The sequence below is a fragment of the Neolamprologus multifasciatus genome, chromosome 18 (assembly GCF_963576455.1).
Source record: "Neolamprologus multifasciatus chromosome 18, fNeoMul1.2, whole genome shotgun sequence".
Classification (NCBI taxonomy): domain Eukaryota; kingdom Metazoa; phylum Chordata; class Actinopteri; order Cichliformes; family Cichlidae; genus Neolamprologus; species Neolamprologus multifasciatus.
In genome coordinates this window covers 9,444,096-9,463,406 of record NC_140456.1, presented here as the reverse complement: position 1 = coordinate 9,463,406, position 19,311 = coordinate 9,444,096, and the positions used below count along the sequence as shown (strand labels likewise).

Sequence of the window (19,311 nt, the reverse complement as noted above, 5' to 3'; positions counted from 1 at the left end):
ATCATAAGTCCTGCTTGATCAATGCGATGAGCTTCAGTGTTCCTGGTGTTTCTTAAATTATGCCTCTTACAGCGGGTCAACAGAACTTATGGCACAGGACAGCTGTGATGAAAGAAAGGGAAGAAGTTTCTCCAAACCTCTGGACCCAGGAAACCCAGCTTGGTCCTGATGGTCTCCCTCACTAGTTTCTCTCTAGGGTGAATGTAGCTGTTGATATAATATGGACTCTATTATTAAATGAAAAGAGCAAATTAGACTACACCACTGAAACGTTCTGCTGATGTTTTTAAAGTCTCCATGTTACCAGGCTGTAGAGGGCTCTGAAGATTTAAACAGTTTTAGATCCATTACACTCACAGCCTTATGTTAAAATCTCAAAGGACAGCATTACATTTTTGATATTAACAGTAACTCTGGGCCTCTGTAGAGTGTGCAGCTGATCTCATCGCTGTCTAAAAATGGATAAAAAAAAAACATAAGTGTTGAAGACTGTTAAGAGTAGCAGGTGTGTAGCATCGCTAACTAGCTAGCAACAAGCCTACAACAGTGCGTATGCTAGCGGCTAATCTAACTAACAAATTAACAACAGAGTGATTTTAGAACTATAAGATGATAAGCTGTGTGTCTTTTTTATAACAGTGACATGGTTGTATTTACCTTAATTAAACGAGTGGTCAGTCGCGTAAACCAGCAAAAAAACTTGAGCAGCCGGGCTACGTAAAAAGTGTAGGGGGGCGTGTTTGCGGTCACGTCCAGCGGGTATGTGGGCGGGAGCGTTACACAGTCGCTCCACCTCAAGTCACTACTGCGCAGACTCTGGCTCCAAATTTGCAAGATGGCAGCCTCCACAAGCGGGGTATTTTGGCTTCATTTTTGCACAATGGTAGGAGGCGGGGTCGCGTCGTCCATGTTTTCTACAGTCAATGCAGAAAACGCACAAAATTAAAAGCAGACTGTTTTACTTCCACCACAGCATTACTCCAGTGCACGAGTACTAAAAATCACCCACACCCTTGAGCTGTGACGTCAGTTTAACTGGCATTAAGCACTTTATTTTTATTTATTTTAGTCATTTTTAGTTTCCTATTTTCACATTATTATTATTTTTGTTTAAATACTACTACCATTTTAATTTATATTACCTAATATTTTGATTAATTTCATCATGTTAATGTTAAAATTACATTTGATTATTTTCAAATTCATGTTTCCTGGGTCATAATTTTAATTTGCTGTGGGATGAGACAACAGGGTGATTCACAGGTGGGAAAATGGTAAATGGCCTGTATTTGTATAGCGCTTTACTAGTCCCTAAGGACCCCAAAGCGCTTTACACATCCAGTCATCCACCCATTCACACACACATTGACACACTGGTGATGGCAAGCTACGTTGTAGCCACAGCAACCCTGGGGCGCACTGACAGAGGCGAGGCTTGCCGGACACTGGCGCCACCGGGCCCTCTGACCACCACCAGTAGGCAACGGGTGAAGTGTCTTGCCCAAGGACACAACGACCAAGACTGTCCAAACCAGCAACCTTCCGATTACAAGGCGAACTCCCAACTCTTAAGCCACGATCGCCCCATCGATCGGGAAGACTTGAGCAGGTGAGGTACTTTAGCCTAGAACAGGAGGTTTGCCCACAGGAAGCAAAGATAATAGTTATTGAAATAATCATTGACTAATTAAAGAAAAATCAGGTAGATTAGTTGAAAATCAAAATAATCATTAGTTGCAGTAGAGAGATTCCCTCTGTCTACTAGCCCTGGGAATACCAAGGTGTTCCCTTAGATGAGCTAGATGTGGGGGGTCTCGATTTAGGAAGCTGTCCCTCAAGGGGTTAAAAACAGAATATCCACATTTTAGACTTGAATTGCAGATTTTATTACAGCAGCTTGGCAGGAGCAAAGCAAAAGCCAAAATAGATAAGAGAAGTATAATCAAATCACATCAATTCTACTCATTTAATTAACCCACTCTAAGCTAATGCTGATTTTTTCTTATCTTTGGGGGGAGAGAGGTTGGTGGTGAGATAGACAGTTCCAGCACCGTAGATGTGTTCCACCTCAGTGTTCTGTGTTAATGGAAATATTTAGGAAAGCAGGATTCCTCAAAGTTATAATTCACAGGGCAAACCTTGGTCTTGAGACTCTGCGGTCCACCTGGTAAATGATGGAAGTCCAAACCTTCTCAGAATTATAATTCAACATGTGAATGATGATGATGATGAGCAGAAATAGAGCCAAATCCAAGTCTGCAATTTCAGTCCACTGGCCAATCTCCCACTGGGGACTCTGCTAGAATTTTCAGCAGTGAACTTCTGGAATCCCTTTGAACTGCGAGATGAGCAGTTCAAAGGGTTGAACTGCTGCAGACTGACCCAGTAGACCTCCAGGCAATTTATGCTTTATCAAGTGCCCAATCGCCCCACCTATCTCTCTCTAATATCTAGCCAACCAATCAGATGTTTACACAAGTTTCACTGATCTTCAGCCAGACCTCAATATTCTTTCCATTTATGACCTTTCACCCACTTTAACTAAGGTGAAGGATATTTCATTTCATGCCTTCATTCAGTTCAGACTTCATTAGCACATTCACTTCACATAATTCCTTTTAATACAGATACTTGTCTCTTTAAAACTTTTGCGTTTGTCATTCATATTCATTAAATACAATATATTCAATACAATCCCCCTTTTCACTAAATCATACACTTTAAAAGTCAGACAAAAGTCACACACTCACACTCATATCTCTCAAGGCTGTTTCTACAGCTGAGTTAGGCCTGTCTCTAAAGTCATTATTCTCTTTTCTTACTTTTCCTTATTCATCATTTTAGCGTCAAACATCTTTAAATTTACTGATTATGTTCTGATCAGTATTGCGCATAATTAACTATCAGCAAAATCACATATGAATAATAATTCTGTGTTTAACCTTTACAACATTTAACTCTATTTTTTTGTTCAAAAGTATAATGATGGGTTGGTGACATAGTTCTTATCCTCTTAAACTCAGACATGAATAAACAGGTTGATGATGGATTCGCGTTTACACACACAAACATTAGATTTTGCATTTTTACTACTCAGACTGCATCTCTCTGCTAACATTTAGATCAAACTTCAATCTTTGATCTTAAGCCTTAAAGATGATCTACTTACTATCAGAATGGGAAAATGTCTGTCTAGCACTGTGACCATTCCAACACATAAGCCTCATATGGCTCTCTTCCACAGCATCCTGTCTTCCTTCTCTCACCCCAAACGGTCGTGGCAGATGGCTGCCCATCCCTGAGCCTGGTTCTACTGGAGGTTTCATCCCGTTAAAAGGGAGTTTTCCTTCCCTCTGTTGCCAAAGTTCTTGCTCGTAGGGGGTCATAATTGTTGGGTTTTTTTCTGTATGTATTATTGTAGGATGTACCTTACAATATGAAGCGCCTTGAGGCGACTGCTGTTGTGATTTGGCGCTATATAAATAAAACTGAACTGAACTGAAGGCTTGGTATCAGGTCCTTTTACCACCTCAGCTGTGATGGCACGGTGCAGACAGGGGGACATGAATCTCTCCTTACTCCACGTTACACAACAGTAACCCACCGCCCTCTTCTGGTGGTGTTCTGGAAACACACACAGTTAGGCGAAATCGGACCCATAAATACAGTTTTTGCTGATGTTTTTTTTAAAAGAACAAATCCTCAAAAAAAATCAACATTGAGTAAAGCATTATTTTTCCAAAGTGAAAAGATTTTTAAAAAATTAATAATACATGCCCTGTGAAATTTTCTCGTGAAATATTTATGTATGTTTGTAGTCTGGTCCATTTTTATTTTTTCTTCTTATGCTTCGCTATGAGGTGGACACTGATCACAGCAATCACCATGATGATCAGACCAACAGAGAACACGACTGTCTTCACCACACAGATGGAGATACCTGCAGACATGAGCAGAAATAATGAAACACACTAAATAAATCGGAACTACAGTTTCTTTTATCTGACTCAAGAAATCTTTTACATTTCAGAAATACAGGTAATTTATTTCTGAATGTATCCCAACTGTATTCAGCATCCCAGAGGAAAAAGCGAGTGACTATTGTGATTATTTGACTAAATTAGAGAATTGAGGGAGGACTGAGGTTTATATACAGTAAGGTCCATACATATTTGGACACTGACACAATTGTTTTTTAACATGTTTATTGAAACATATTCTAATTACAGTTATATATAATGGACATGAACATAATGTGTAGACTCTCCTCCTTTAGCTCCTTAACATGTCCCACAGTCTTTTTAAAGGGGCCAAACGTAATTGGACAATTGACTCGAAGGTCATTTCATGGGCAGGTGTGAGCAATTCCTTTGTATGTTATTATCAATTAAGCAGATAAAAGGCCTGGAGTTGATTTAAGGTGTGCTGCTTGTGTTTGGAAAATTCTGCTGTCAACAGACAACATGCAGTCAAAGGAGCTCTCCATGCAGGTGGAAGAACATTCTTAAGCTACAAAAACAGAAAAATCCCATTTGAGAAACGGCTTTAAGATTAGAAGTGGCAAAATCTATTTTTGTACATCCTGAGAAAGAAAGAAAGCACTGATGAACTCAGCAATAAAGAGAAGACGGGCCCACAAACAAACAGCAACTGAAAGCCTCTGTAGTAAAGACCTGGCAGACCATAAAAAAGGAGAAAACCCAAAATCTGATGATGTCCATGAGTTGAAGACTTCAGGGTGTCATTTCTAGCAAAGTATTAGAAATTAACATTTTATTTTCAGTTATTCAACTTTACCATTTAATCGTGAGCTTCTGAAATGAATTCATTGTAAGGAGCCAAAGAATTTTAGTTCCTCACATTTTATACAGTCTTTTTGTTCAACCCGCTGAATTAAAGCTTGCAAAGTCTGCACTTCAACTACATCTGAGTTGTTTCATTTAAATTCATTGTGGTAATGTACAGAACCGATTTAGATTGATCTAATTTAATTATGACCTGGTTGCTATAGTTACAAATGACTTATTTATTTAATAAATAGGCACAAATAAAAGCATTAGAGATTGTGATGGGCAGCTTTTGTTGTCATCCTTAAAAATCTAATGATGTGCAGTGAAGGGTCAGACAACACAGGAGATTTAGCCTTTTCCTCCAACTTTATTGACCACCAAACATGAACTGATCACATTGCGCGCAAAACCCCTCACCTGGGTGTGACCCCTCTGGTGGGCTACCACAATGCAAGTTTTTGCCATCGACCTTACACTCTAGTATTCAGAATATTTTAGATTTTCTCATCAGAAGAAAGATAATAACTGTCAAATTTGGTGATATACATATGGAATATTTCTCATGCCAACTATTGTTAACCAGAATTATTCTTCAAGCAGTCAACTACTACTAAGGTATTTAACACAGGTTTTGAGATTTTAATTGAAATTGTGTTCCAGATCAATAGAAGCAGACACAAGCTTCAAAATTTCTGGTAACTTCCGAGTGGATGTGCTCATTATAGGACAGCTGATTGGTTACAACTGCCCCAACAAAGGGTCAAGACATGATTTTGCAGAATGTGCAAATGAATGAGATGTGATGATGAGCCAACCAAAACTTTCAATACATAACTTTAGACGCATTGAACACTGCAGTTCCAGGATGATTTCAGATGAGGAGTAACTGCTGCCATCTTTTCATACTTTGACCTTTCAACACCACATCAGAAAAACTGTAAAATCTTACCCTGCTATGAAAGCTATTAGAGCTGCCTAATAATTTATTGTAAAACAACTAATTGTCCAATAATTTCCAATGATAATAAAAAACAATATAAATATAATAAATCAAACAACATGTGAATACATGATTTTTATGTCTTTATAGGCTCTGAGAACATGTTTGTACTTAATAGAACTTACATGCGGACATAAAGAAACCTGTTGTAGTAGACAAAAAGAAACTTAATTTACTACCACTAACAATGTTGGTGTTGGAAAGGCTGTCAGCTGTGTGGGGGAGCCCCCTTGTGGCGAGAGAGCACAGTTCCACTATTGAGCACATATTCCGGTGATCAGAGTTGGAGCTAACGCATAGCAAGAGCCACCTGGCAGACTGTGGCTGTGTCCCATTTCAGGGTCTGCACGCTTGAAGTACGCATTTTAAGTGCGGTTACGTCACCGCCACGCGACGACGGCTGTCCCAATTCGAAGTGTACTTCAAATGCGTACTCCAAATGCGCCGTCGATTTCCCCAAATATCAAGCGTGGTCCGGTGCACGCTTCGTGGTCCCATATATCCCACAATTCATAGCGCGGCGGTGGGTGTGGATAATTTTGCCGCAAGAAGGGAGCGGCCGAAGAGTGAACTGTCAAAAGTAAGTACTGAATATGACGTCACTTATTCATGTGCGAATGTTTAATAACGAAGAACATTAAAACATTGCTGTTGGCCACATGCCGGCAAAGTTGTGTGACATTAGTGATGTTTGTACTTTCAGCATTAACTTGGTTTTAAAGCCTCTACTTCTAAATATATATATAGTCGACCTTAATCTTACAGAGAATCTGATGATTTTATGGATAATTAAAGTCAGTCATAGATAGATAGATAGATAATAATCTGACAATACTATAATATTGGCCATCTGATATTTACATTACCATAGTGAGATGACTTTAGTCTCATGAACAACATTAACTAATTATTATTTACTAGCTAATCTTAAATGACTGTTCAGTACAGAAATGAAGCCCTTGAATCATGTTTTACAGTCCTGTGGTCTCAGCCTCAGATACTCAACTAATCAAAGTGATGTCATGACAAAAACTGAATGACCAACAAAACATTTTTCTCCTTCATTTATGTCAAACAAAGCTGTATGTAACGTGTCTCGCGGTTAGTATCATGGTTACTAGGCAACCTGAACAGCGCGACGAAGCATATACCGTCCCATTTCACAAGCCTCTCACTTCCGCACTTCTCGTACTAGTACGCACCGTACGTAGTACGCCTAGTGCGCGTACTTCAAGCGTGCAGACCCTGAAATGGGACACAGCTTGTGATTCAAAGACATCTCATTCAGTTGGTCAGTGTCTTAACTTTCCCTATGAACTACAGAAAGGACAAAAATATAAACATGATGATTGAAATTGTTTCAGGGTATCTGATTTTTTACGTTTAATATTGAAGTTTAATCTGCTTTAATCAGCTGGAAAACTGCATTCGAGTGTGAGTTAATAAAGATGCTAAAAAGCATTGAAGTGTGGTCAGGTCCCCATTTGTGCTACAAGCTGCATTTGCTGTGATACCAGATTCCTCTTTAGGCTGTAACATCCTTTAGGCTTTGCATGTTAAGCAAAAATGCTTGCACAAAAAACCCCCCAAAAAAACCCAGACGTGTAATACAAGAAAAAGGCAGTTGCATCTTTTCACAGATCGAGAACAAGAAAGAGAAATAAAAGTAGCAGAACAAGAGAGAAGTTTGCTTTTGCCATACTTCAGTTTGCACCCCAGTCTCGTAGCATATTCCAGTAGATCTGAATTTCAGCTGAATTCAGCTGTTAAAACAAAATTTACATGGTTTTGTGTTTTTTTCCCATATTTTTATTACAAAATAATGTTAAAAATATGACTGTCTTTCAACAAAAGCACTTGCAAAATTATTCTCTCTTAAAAGAATCTTTATGATATAATAACTGTAGTTCAATATACAGACAGTATATAATAAAAATATAGTTTTAGTTCGTACGTGTTTTCAGTCATAGAATAGGATACAATTAAAGGTTTGCTCTTTGCATGTTTGCGATTTTTGTCTTAGTGTTCAGTTTGAGATAAACTGAACTGACAAAAAGAAGCATCAATAATTTCTATAGGTTTTAACAGTTAATCATTCATCATTTCATCTAAAAGAAAAATGTTGAAGCCATGAAGTGTTTTTCACAGAGCTACAGGGCCACGCTCCATCTCAAAGCTGTGTTATTTAAGAACTTTGAAACTTGACAACAATTTTGTATGTGAATTTAAACATGAGACATGATTTTTTGGGGACACTTGAAAAATTGTCAGCATATTGAATATGCAACTTGCTGCATTTGGAAAGATACCCAGTTTTCATCTCAGATATATTTTTGAACCCTTTTTTCATTCTTAGGTTACTTTGAATGTTAAATGATGGTGTCAGTGTCTCATAAACATTTAGAATAATACAAAGAAGACACCAATCAAAGCAGAATCGATAACTTCTAAAATATCAGAGATTGATAGGTTGGTCTTTGATGATTTTAAATGAGCTTTGAAGCTGAAATCATTTATTTTTTTATTCTTGGGTTTACAACTTTGTAGTTATCAGTTGATTCCCTCACACTGAAGAAACATCTTAATGCTGCTTTCTGGATTAGGAATCAGAAATGCTTCGTTTGTGTTTGCTATCATTATAAAATCTCAGAAAACAGCTTTATAAGGATCAACAAGTATTTTATTCACAAAATGATGCAGAGTCTTGACCTTTGACTATTTCATCAAAACTAATTGGTAACTCTATCATAGATGGTTTGAGGAGTTCTTTTCAAGCAAGTTTGCATTGACATCTATGTGCAGTGGGTAAGCACTGCAAAATTTATTTTTCTTTCTTAAATTTCTCTGCAGTGATGACAAGCAACATGATGATCAAACCAACTGAGAATATTACTATCTTCACCACACAGATGATAGCGACTCACAACCTGCAACACAAAGAACAGGCAAAAAAACCCCAAAAGAAAATCGGATCCAAACTGTGACACTCACGGGATATTTTGGGCTGCTCGTGATGTCTCAAAAGCTGCCCCCGAAAAACTGGGGAAAATGTGTAACAAGCTGCTTGGAACCACAATGCAACACATCCAACCACAATGCAACAAAAAGCAATCCACCATGCAAAAATCCCTTTGAGATGTTGGATTGCCCCTCTGCATCCTCTAACTTTGAAGGTGTGAATCTCCACAAATCTCAAGGCGTAATCCACAACAAGAAGGTAGATTTTCTGCCCTGGACTAGCACGCCGTCCATGTGGCAAACATCCCCTTCCATGCCATCTGTGACCTCTGTGACCATCCTGTTTTGGAAATGCTGTGGTGCTGAAGCAATCCCGAATGGCAGTCTCTTGAAGTAATAACGCCCAAACTGTGTGATGAAAGTGGTGTATTTGGCTGAATTTTGAATTTTGAGCTCCAGGTTTCAGTTTGATGCTGTACGGCTGACGCACTTCTCTGAGATTACTGCATAGCTTTGTATAGCAATTTTTTAGTGTCTCTACAGTTATGCTGTCCAGATGGGCCACAAGCTCCAGCTTGCTAATGTCAGGTCTCCCCAGCAAAGCTACAGCATGTGCAGGTGCCTGATGACAAAGACATCCTCTGATATTTCTTTTTCTCCCTTCCTCAGTGCATGCTCGCTGATCCCAATGACATCCAAACAACTCCTCCCAGTCTCCACAAACCAACCAAGGCTCTGCTGGAACCTGGGAGGAGTTACCTTGTACTGGTAACCAGAGATGGGCAGTAACGCGTTACTGTAATGTGTTACTGTAATCTGATTACTTTTTTTCAAGTAGCGAGTAAAGTAAGGGATTACTATTGCAAAAACGGTAATTAGATTACCGTTACTTTCCCGTAGGAACGCTGTGTTACTGCGTTACTAAAACCGTGATTTTTTTTGCGAGAATGTCTCATGACAGTGATGTAAGCGAGTGCGACGTTTGTGACAACAGTTGTGTGCAGATCAACAATGGATAATATATCGAGTGCAGTTTGATTCCATAAAAAGTGACAAAAACATTAGCGTCCATTAGCATTGTGAGTGGGAAGAAAACTTCTTTTTACAGCAAAAAAAACCCCCTCTAAACTTCCAAGCAAGCACTGACTGCGCTACGACATAATGGGAAATTTACAGAGAAACTCGCGGATTCTTCCACTGACCGCGGCGGCACACCTGCACCAGGGTAAACCTCCGCCTACTCAACTCCTGCTTTACAGGTGAAAATAGAGCAAAAGGACTGCTAGTCTTTGACTTTATTTATTTTCTGTTGTGTTTTACTTGCATCTATTTGAAAGAGTGACTGTAAACACACACACAAAAAAAATTATGTGCTGGAATGTGCAGAAAATAGGTTTAAATGTTAAATAAATTTCTTCCAGTCAGAGAATGTTGCATATAATTAAAATTTTGCTTGATGGATAAAGTTAAAAGATTAAAAGTAATAAAACAAGTTTTAAAAAGGGACTTTTCCATTTGATTACATTTTGTATGATGGATTATGTAGAAAAAGTAGAACTGGACTGAAAGATCTATCACTTTATCACCTACTCAGATTGTAAATTGTGTTTTTAAAAAGTAACTAAGTAACTAAGTAATTAATTACTTTTGAAAATAAGTAATCAGTAAAGTAACGGGATTACTTTTTTGGGGTGTAATCAGTAATTAGTTACTGATTACTTTTTTCAAGTAACTTGACCAACACTGCTGGTAACCATTACTGGTAAGCAGTGTTGGGTAAGTTACTTTAAATTAGTAACTTAGTTACATTACTAGTTACTTCTATCAAAAGTAACTCAGTTACTTCAAGTTACTCGTTACTTTCAGAGTAACTAGTTACTAGGGAAAGTAACTTTGGTTTTACTCAGAATTCTCTTGTTAATGTGTTGCTTCTGTAACTGGATACCCAGCAAGATTGCCAGTCTTCTAGCTTGCTTACTTGCCACAAGTGCACTGTGCCACCTACTAATAGAAAGGAAAAAATAATGTGCACATTTCCACGAGAGAAATCCCACGCCTGATTCTATCCTAGCCTGCTTTTTACATCCAACACAAAAACTGCAGTCATGGTGCTTTCGATTGTACTCAGAACTCGGAAATTCTGCCTTCTGAATATGAAGATGTAGGCAACACCAGACTGCAGATGAGCTGCATGCAGGGCTGGACTGGGACAAAAAAAATCGTCCCGGGCATTTTGGCTAGAGACCGGCCCACCATTATAGGAAAAATCATAAAGCCTTTGAATGAAAATAAACACTGTTGTGACAGTGATGTACACTGTTCTGATGGTATATATGTATCAATCTATCAACGTTTGTTGTAAGACTCAGATAATTATTTTTTTTAAAAGTGAGACATTTTAAATGAGAATAAGAAAAGTATTTCCTTGTGCCCCCCTTTCCCTTTTAATGCCCTACATGGACCCCTGGCAACACTTTGCTAGACCCGCCCCTGCACAGTTACCAGCTGTCATCTCCTGGTTTCATCTTCATGTTTCCCTCTCACCACATATTCAAACCGATATCATGACCAGCAGGTTTACAGCTGTGGCTCCAGCAAACTTCAGCTGATACTTAATTAATATTAAATAAATTCTAACAACAGCTGATCAAGCTTAAAAGTGCTGCTGTTGTTTACCGCGACATCCGCTGGTTTCCTCTTTCTGGCTCAAAATGGGCGATAAATAAACAAGAGAGAAAAGCCGATCAGCTGATCATTGATCAGTTTCATGATTGAAGTAGAAACAGGAGAGAGGGGGGGGGGGGTGAGAGGATGAGAGAAGAAGAGGCAGCTGTGCAGCGTAAACACAGAAGAACTCCAACTTTGTGTCTTTTTCATTGTAGCTGAAGTCCGGGACAAACTGTGTTCCTTTTCAGCTCACCCGCCCAGCTGTATAGAAACTCCGTCATGCTAGCTAGCACGCAGTACGAAAAAGTCAGCATAACGAAAATAAACTCCACCTAAACTTGGTTCATATCTGACCCAGATGGACTGCAGGTTATAACTTCTTACCTGAAGTTCAGTTCACCTGACACTCTCGGACCAGCGGCCGCTTCGGGTCTCTCCTCTTGCCTCCCTTTTCCTTCATCCACCTGCTGGCTTCCACCACTTGCTAATGTTATTGAATCTGTGGAAGCTCCGCGATAGCCACCACACGAAGTAACGAATAACGAGCCTATCTAAATCCCAGTAACGAGTAACGCGTTCCTGGTTTTGGCATAATAACTAGTTACCGTGCGCGTTACCACAATAATAACGTAGTTACTGTAACGCGTTACTTAATAACGCGTTAGTCCCAACACTGCTGGTAAGCCTTCTGGTAAACCTCAGTCCTGAACCCCACTTCCCTTTGTGGTTGGATGTGTAGAGTTTCTTTTTTCTAATAATAAACGTAATTTTATGAATTGTGGAATCACGTCTCTTGCATCATCTTAGTGTGCCTTACTGATGCTTTTATTCATTTCCTTGGGTGAAATTACCAAGGTGGTGTTGTTGACAACTTTTGGCTGCCCAAAACATGGTGGGGATACTGAGTTTTACAGGCAAAGCACTAAAACTATTTAATTACCCTTGTCTCCCCACATTAGGAAGCTAAGTTATTGAAGTAAAATGAACATTTTTAACCTACATTGACTAATTTGACAGTTTCTTCAGTTCAGGTGTTGGACCCCCAAAACCTTTTGTTTTCAAGATGAAATCTTCTGTAATATTATTAACATGAGTAACAAGCATTTTATTTACAAAGTGATACAGATTTCTTGTATGATATTTGAGAATTTTTAACATGTTTGCCATGCATGTCTTGTGGAGCATTTGTTATGTTTACATTCAACATTCAGAAAATTAACGGAATTAAATGTGCAAGTGTCTATACTTACAAAACATTTGCAATGCCTAATTTTGTGCTATATAACAAAAAACGGTATCTGCATAAAAATTAGCAAACCCCCAAAATGTGTTAACCTGTGTTGTTATCTACCACTGGTATCTATAACCTCAACATTTTCTAAAAGTGTATTAGCTATGTGTGTACGTGGAAAGCCTCTTCTTTATTTTCACTTCTTAATCTTCTCCATAATGTGGACACTGATCACAGCAATCACCATGATGATCAGACCAACAGAGAACACGAATGTCTTCACCACACAGATGGAGATACCTGCAGACATGAGCAGAAATAATGAAACACAGTAGTAAGTAAATTAAGTAAGTAAGTAAGTAAATTCAAAGTACAGTTTCTTTTGTCTGACTCAAGAAATCTTTTACATTTCAGAAATACAGGTAATTTATTTCTGAATGTATCCCAACTGTATTTAGCATTCCAGAGTGTAAATGACCATGGCAGACCCGGGTGCACGTTCATGCTTTGCAGCATACTTTATTAATACTTTCACGGTTGCTGTACATTCGCACCCAGAGCTGCAGCTCTCCCGCTGCTTGCTCAACATAGCAACAACAACCCCAATCACAGGACCCAGTATAATATTTAAGTCGGCGGGGCATGATTGCAGATGCCGTGCAGGTGCGTCCGCCCTCCCTGCATGGCACCGCAGGCCACGCCCCGCCACACAGAGAAAAAGCAAGCCTTTATTGTGACTAAATTAGATTCCAAAAAATATTCAAAACCAAAACTTCAGACAGGCAGCATCACTAGGACATTCACAGGACTGACAGCAAACAACACGGAGTGCAGCAAGTGACACCATGACAGAGGACACATTGAGGACTGAAGTGTATATACAGTTAGGTCCATATATATTTGGACACTGACACATTTTATTTATTTTTTTACATGTTTACTGAAACATATTCCAATTGTAGTTATATAATGTACATGGACATAATTTGTAGACTCAGCTTTCATGAAGGGTTTAGGAGTTTTAGCTCCTTAACATGTCCCACACTCTTTTTAAAGGGACCAAACATAATTGGACAATTGACTCGAAGGCTATTTCATGGGCAGGTATGAGCAATTCCTTCGTATATCAATTAAGCATATAAAAAGCCTGGAGTTGATCTAAGGTGTGCTGCTTGTGTTTGGAAGATTTTGCTGTGAACAGACAACATGCAGTCAAAGGTGCTCTCCATGCAGGTGAAACAACATCTTTAAGCTGCAAAAACAGAACAATCCCATTTGAGAAAATACTACAATATTAGGAGTGGCAAAATCAACAATTTGGTTCATCCTGAGAAATAACGAAAGAAAGCACTAGTCAACTCAGCAACACAAAAAGACCTGGATGTCCACAGAAGACAACAGTGGTGGCTGATCACAGAATCATTTTCACAGCCAACACAGTGAACAGGTTCAGGAGGTAGAAGTATCTACGTCTACCATAAAGAGAAGAAGGGCTCACAAACAAACTGCAACTGAACGCCTCTGCAGTAAAAACCTGGCAGAGCAACAAAAGGAGAAAACCCAGCATCTGGTGATGTCCATGAGTTGAAGACTTCATGGTGTCATTGCCAGCAAAGTATTAGAAATTAACATTTTATTTTCAGTTATTCAACTTTTCCAATTAATCTTGAGCTCCTGAAATTAGCATTTTATACAAGACTGTATAAAATGTGAGGAACTAAAAACTTTTAGTTCCTCACATTTTATACAGTCTTTTGTTCTACCCACTGAATTAAAGCTTAAAGTCTGCACTTCAACGACATCTGAGTTGTTTCATTTAAAGTTCATTGTGGTAATGTACCTAGTTGCTATAGTTACAAACAGTGATAGGAATAATGGTGTTACATTTTTAAGTAATGAGTAATCGAATTACTATTTCTATCGTTACAACGATAGTATTTAAGTCCCTTCCTACATTCAAGTCTTTGGAATGGATTGTGGATACTTTCTCCCACAATCCAAAGACATGTAGTTAGACATGGGGACAACATGCAAACACAGCAAGGCCTTTAAAATGTGGTTATTTCTTTTTTTTTTAATTCATTACTATGACCGTTATTCTCACCTGTCTTTGTTTCACAGTAAGATTTGAGCACCTTCATGGTTTGATTCCAGCTCACTTGGTTGCTGTGATTACAGAAAATGGTGTCTTGATGCAGGTAAACTTTTAGAGAGGAAACATTTCTTGTGGTATTCAAATTCTTTTTGTCTGCATGAGAGCAGTGTTGGGCATCACATCTAAAACTACTGCTAATGTTAAAGTCCACTGTGCTGCAGGTCACAGTCAGGTTACAGGAGTCTGAGCTGTTGGACACAGGGTCCACTGTCAGCTCAGCAGGAGTCACTGGATCTGGGGAACAAGAGATGTAAAAGCATTAAAAACAGGTCTATGATGTGTGAACATTTCTAAACAATTAGAAAAGAAACCTACCCTGGACTATGACCTTGTATTCAGCAACCATTTTGTCGCTTTGCACAGACACAATTGCAGCATATTCTCCACTGTCACTGTGTTGTACATTCTTTAATAGCAAAGAGTAACTTGGTCCAAACAACTCAACCCTTCCTTTATAATTGTCAGACACGTCTGGTTCACTATTTAAAAAATGTTTTACAATATTTGTCTTGGAATTAAATTTCCAGGAAAAGACATCTGTCTGTTTTTCAAGTTTAAAAGGTTTCTCTATATCCAAGTGTAAATTGTTTCCATGCAGCACAAACACATGTTGGAGACCTACAAGAAAAGGAAAAACAAAACATATCAGTCATGAACATCCAGCTCCATTTATGTTAAATCAAACACAAATGCAACACAAAAAGGACCTGACACACACAGCGTTGCAGTGTTGTGAATGTTTTGCTTTTTTTTGTTACATTTTCCCCTGACACCACCTGCTGCTCCTCCCTATTGTTTGATTATTTTCATTATTGTTTAGTCACAGCTAACTGCTTGTGTTTGTAGCATCCACCAAACAATAATCAGTTTCACATTTCAGATAAAGCTGTTGTGGAGAACCTGAAATTGTTATGAGATACAGCTTCCATCTCACTTTGGACAGCCCACCTCTCATATCTTGAGATATCAGCAAATATATGACACCAATCTAGTAGGGGTGCAACGATACACAAAATTCATGGTTTGGTTTGGTTCAATACTTTGGTGTCACGGTTCGATATTTTTTTCGATACAAAAAAATGTTCATGCCTTTTTAATTTGTCATTTATTAAAATTATAAATATAGATTTTAACTCAAAAGTGCAGTTTTAAAATTTAATGTTGCTGAAACAACAAAATAATAATAGTAAACATAAATCTATCTAATTGAGAAATCACTTATCTTTGGAAAAGAGGGTTTATTACACAGAAATGGATCTTTCCAAAATAAAAGCAATACTATATGCTTCTTCTGGGCTATATTCTCAGCAGCATATTAAACATATCAGGTCCCCATAAGGAGAATCATGTGCTAACGGCTGTCTAAATCAGCAGTCCCCAACCCCCGGGCCTCGGACCGGTACCGGTCCGTGAGTCGTTTGGTACCGGGCCGCGAGAGTTGAGGCTCAGGTGTGAAATGTATGGTTTTCAGGGTTTTTATCGATTTTCAGCGTTATTTTGTTATCGTTTTTATCGTTAACTTGGTTTTCCTTGGTCTTTTCACGTGTGTTATGAATAAATCTTCTTTTTTTCAATACCGGTACTAGTTTTATTTTGTTGTATTTATCCACGACACCTTAAAGGCCGGTCTGTGAAAATAATGTCGGGCATAAACCGGTCCATGGCGCAAAAAAGGTTGGAGACCGCTGGTCTAAATGACTCGGGTGAAGTTTGTAGCGTGCTTGTTGTTTTTGTCTGCTTCCACTTGTCTTTGCACTAGGCTGATGTCGGAGTAAATGTGCAGTCATATTCGTTGTGTTCCCACTAGTGCTGTCAGCGTTAATCTCGTTAAAATGACATTAACGCCATAACGCGGCAAATCTCCGTTAACAAGTTACCGCGGATTGCCCCATGCGTGGGGCTTGACGGCGTCAACACGTTAACAAGCTAACTGCGCTAACGCACTAGTTCCCATCAATTGAGCATTTCGTGGCACAGCCGACACACTGTTTTACTTTTGTCCATGACACGCTTACCATCAGGGTCAGAAGAAAAGTTGATAAAATAAATAAAAAAATTTGTATTGTTCGATACATATGCGTACCGAACCAAAAGCACTGTATCAAATGGTTCAATATCGATACAAGTATCGTTGCACCCCTACAATCTAGTCTTACTACTAAATTAACAGCTGCGAAAGAGGTCCAGCTATCTTTCATTCTAGTTTATATGTCAACCAAAGGTCAGGACATAGTTAGGATTAGTTTGAAAGGATTACTTAGGATGACTTTTTTTGCACTCTTGGCCTCCCACACACTTATTTGTCATTTTTTCTCCACCTGCACCTTTCAACTTTCTGATTGTCTGATTTAGTGCTCAGTGAGATAAAATTATTATAGTGGGTAACTGTTTTTTTCATTAGTGTTGATGTTGTAAGTGTTGTCACCAAATGTAACCAAAAATCATCAATGAAGGAATCAACCATGAAAAATGAAAAGAAGACTGAGATGAAGTTATACAACATTTGAAAGCTTTAATCTTAGCCTTCCAGACCCAAACTGTCTGTTTCCAGTCTGTAACTCCTCCTATCCTTCACCACTGTCAAACACTATTGCATCTTGATAATAACTGTTTTGGTAGTAAATTAAGTTTCTATTTCACTACTACTACAGATGTCGAATGTAAGTCAATTCCATGAAGTGCAAGCACATTTTCAGACCCTATAAAGACGTAAAGTCTTCTACTCACACCTCATTTGTTTAAATTATTTTTATAGTTTTTTTTTTTATTATGATTGGAAATTAATGGAGAATTAGTTGCTTTAAAATGAATTATTTCTGCTTATTCTGTTGGTTTTTGTTTTTTGCCCTTCTCCCCCGTCCCTCTTCTCAGCTGTTTTTCTTTCCCTCTTTCTTTCTCCCTTTTCTTTCCCCTAGTCAAGTCTGTCCCGTATTCAGCAAGTTAAAATAAAATAAACAATAAAAGGTGAATCAAATGGACCATTACGGCAAAGCTGGGATGGTCAATTTGGTAAAGTAAATCCGTTGGGCATCTTTCTTCGCCTTTAGACAATAATTCTGATGGCAAAAGAGCCAAACGGGACAGGCAAAAAAAAAAAAAAAGAATTATTAAGCAGCTCTAATACCTCTTTTATAGCAGGGTGAGATTTTACACAGTTCACTGCATTGTTAAGAGGTCAAAATATGAAAAGTTGTTAGCAGTTGCTCCTCATCTGTGCCTGAAATCAGCCTTTAACTGTGATGTTGTTTTGAGCTATTTAAAATGAATGGATCTTATAAACTTTGCTTTAAATAGCAAACATATAACTCATATAACAGGACAGTGCTTAATCATTCTCAAAATTCTCCATTTACACAACTTCTCTTTTATCAATTCAAAGCACATCTTCACCCAGGACAGAGAACTATTTTGAAAAACATTATCTGAGACACAATGACATTTCTTCCACAGTGTTTTTTTCCTCCCCTCCCACCAAAAACAAGATTGGCCTGTTAGGACACACTGGTTTACCAAGGAACATAAGCTCATTGGATGTGCTTCGGATGTGTGCTGGTTTTATTTTCTTTCAGAACCAGGAAACTGAGTCACTGCAAGAAAGAGGAAGTGACTATTTTTAGATTGACTAACTTGTCAGAGCTTATTCAGCCTGTCAAAGACACAGCTCTGATTAACGTCTTGACTAATGTAGTTTGAGACATTAATCAAGTCTTTTACCTTCTGCAATAAAATGAAAGATATGTTTTGTAGTGAACACTATTATAAAAGAAAACATTTGAACTTTTCATCGTTGTCAGTTATGTCCCTGTTGAATTAAAGAAGCAGTTGCTATATACTGCTACTATATGTGTGCTAATATTTAGACATTTTTTCCTACCTTCAGCCTCAGTGCAGGACAGCAACACAAGAATCACAAAGAAAAACATTCTAGAGTCTCGAGGTTTCTCTGAAATGCAACAACGTGGAAGTGTTTTACACCACTGACAGCAGAACAGGGTCAGCCCCTTCTCACAACTGCGTTCTTCCTCTACACAGACCAACAGTGCAAAAGTGAACTATCTTTGAGCTATGCTAGTTTTAGCTCTGATAACCATCGTTTCACAGTAACACTACCTTTGAGCAGAAAGAGACGACAAAACAGAAACCGTGACTCAGTCTGACAGTATCAGCCTGCACGAACAAACTTTTATTGATTTCTTCCTGCACAGAGTCCAATCAGGCCGATCAAAGCAGAAGAGGTAATATAATGATCTGAATGCATTTAGGCTGCAGGAATTGACTTCATGAAATATCAGATGTTTGTGGGTTTTTCATTGATAATGTAAAATTCTGGATTCAGATCTTGCTGGATTTATCCTGTACAGTAGTTATGAACATTCCAAAAAAAAAACCCAACCAAAATGAATGAGAAACGTTTATTTATTAACAGTTGAAAATAAAATTCCTAAACCTATGATCTCCCTGCAGCCCACATCACAAGTCACTCGCTGCCCTCTTCTGGTTACATTGAAGA

At 38.4% G+C, this 19,311-nt stretch overlaps 1 protein-coding gene across 1 annotated transcript; it reads right to left on the bottom strand.

Moving 5' to 3' along the window:
• Positions 1-11,601: 11,601 nt before the first annotated feature.
• Positions 11,602-18,840, bottom strand: LOC146497321 (SLAM family member 6-like). The gene is made up of 4 exons (XM_085141499.1): positions 18,676-18,840; positions 15,117-15,419; positions 14,751-15,035; positions 11,602-12,946 (listed from the first exon to the last, which is right to left on the bottom strand). Exons 1-4 carry the CDS (start codon positions 18,722-18,724, stop codon positions 12,843-12,845), a joined length of 741 nt encoding a protein of 246 aa, XP_084997625.1. The 5' UTR covers positions 18,725-18,840; the 3' UTR covers positions 11,602-12,842.
• Between the last annotated feature and the right edge of the window lie 471 nt (positions 18,841-19,311).

Coding starts and splice junctions, on each gene's coding strand:
- LOC146497321 (XM_085141499.1), bottom strand. CDS start 18,724: ATGTTTTTCTTTGTGATTCTTGTGTTGCTGTCCTGCACTGAGGCTGAA. Junction 15,420..18,675: donor GTCCTGCACTGAGGCTGAAG/GTAGGAAAAAAT, acceptor CTTTTCTTGTAG/GTCTCCAACATGTGTTTGTG. Junction 12,947..14,750: donor TTACTGTGAAACAAAGACAG/GTGAGAATAACG, acceptor TCATGTCTGCAG/GTATCTCCATCTGTGTGGTG.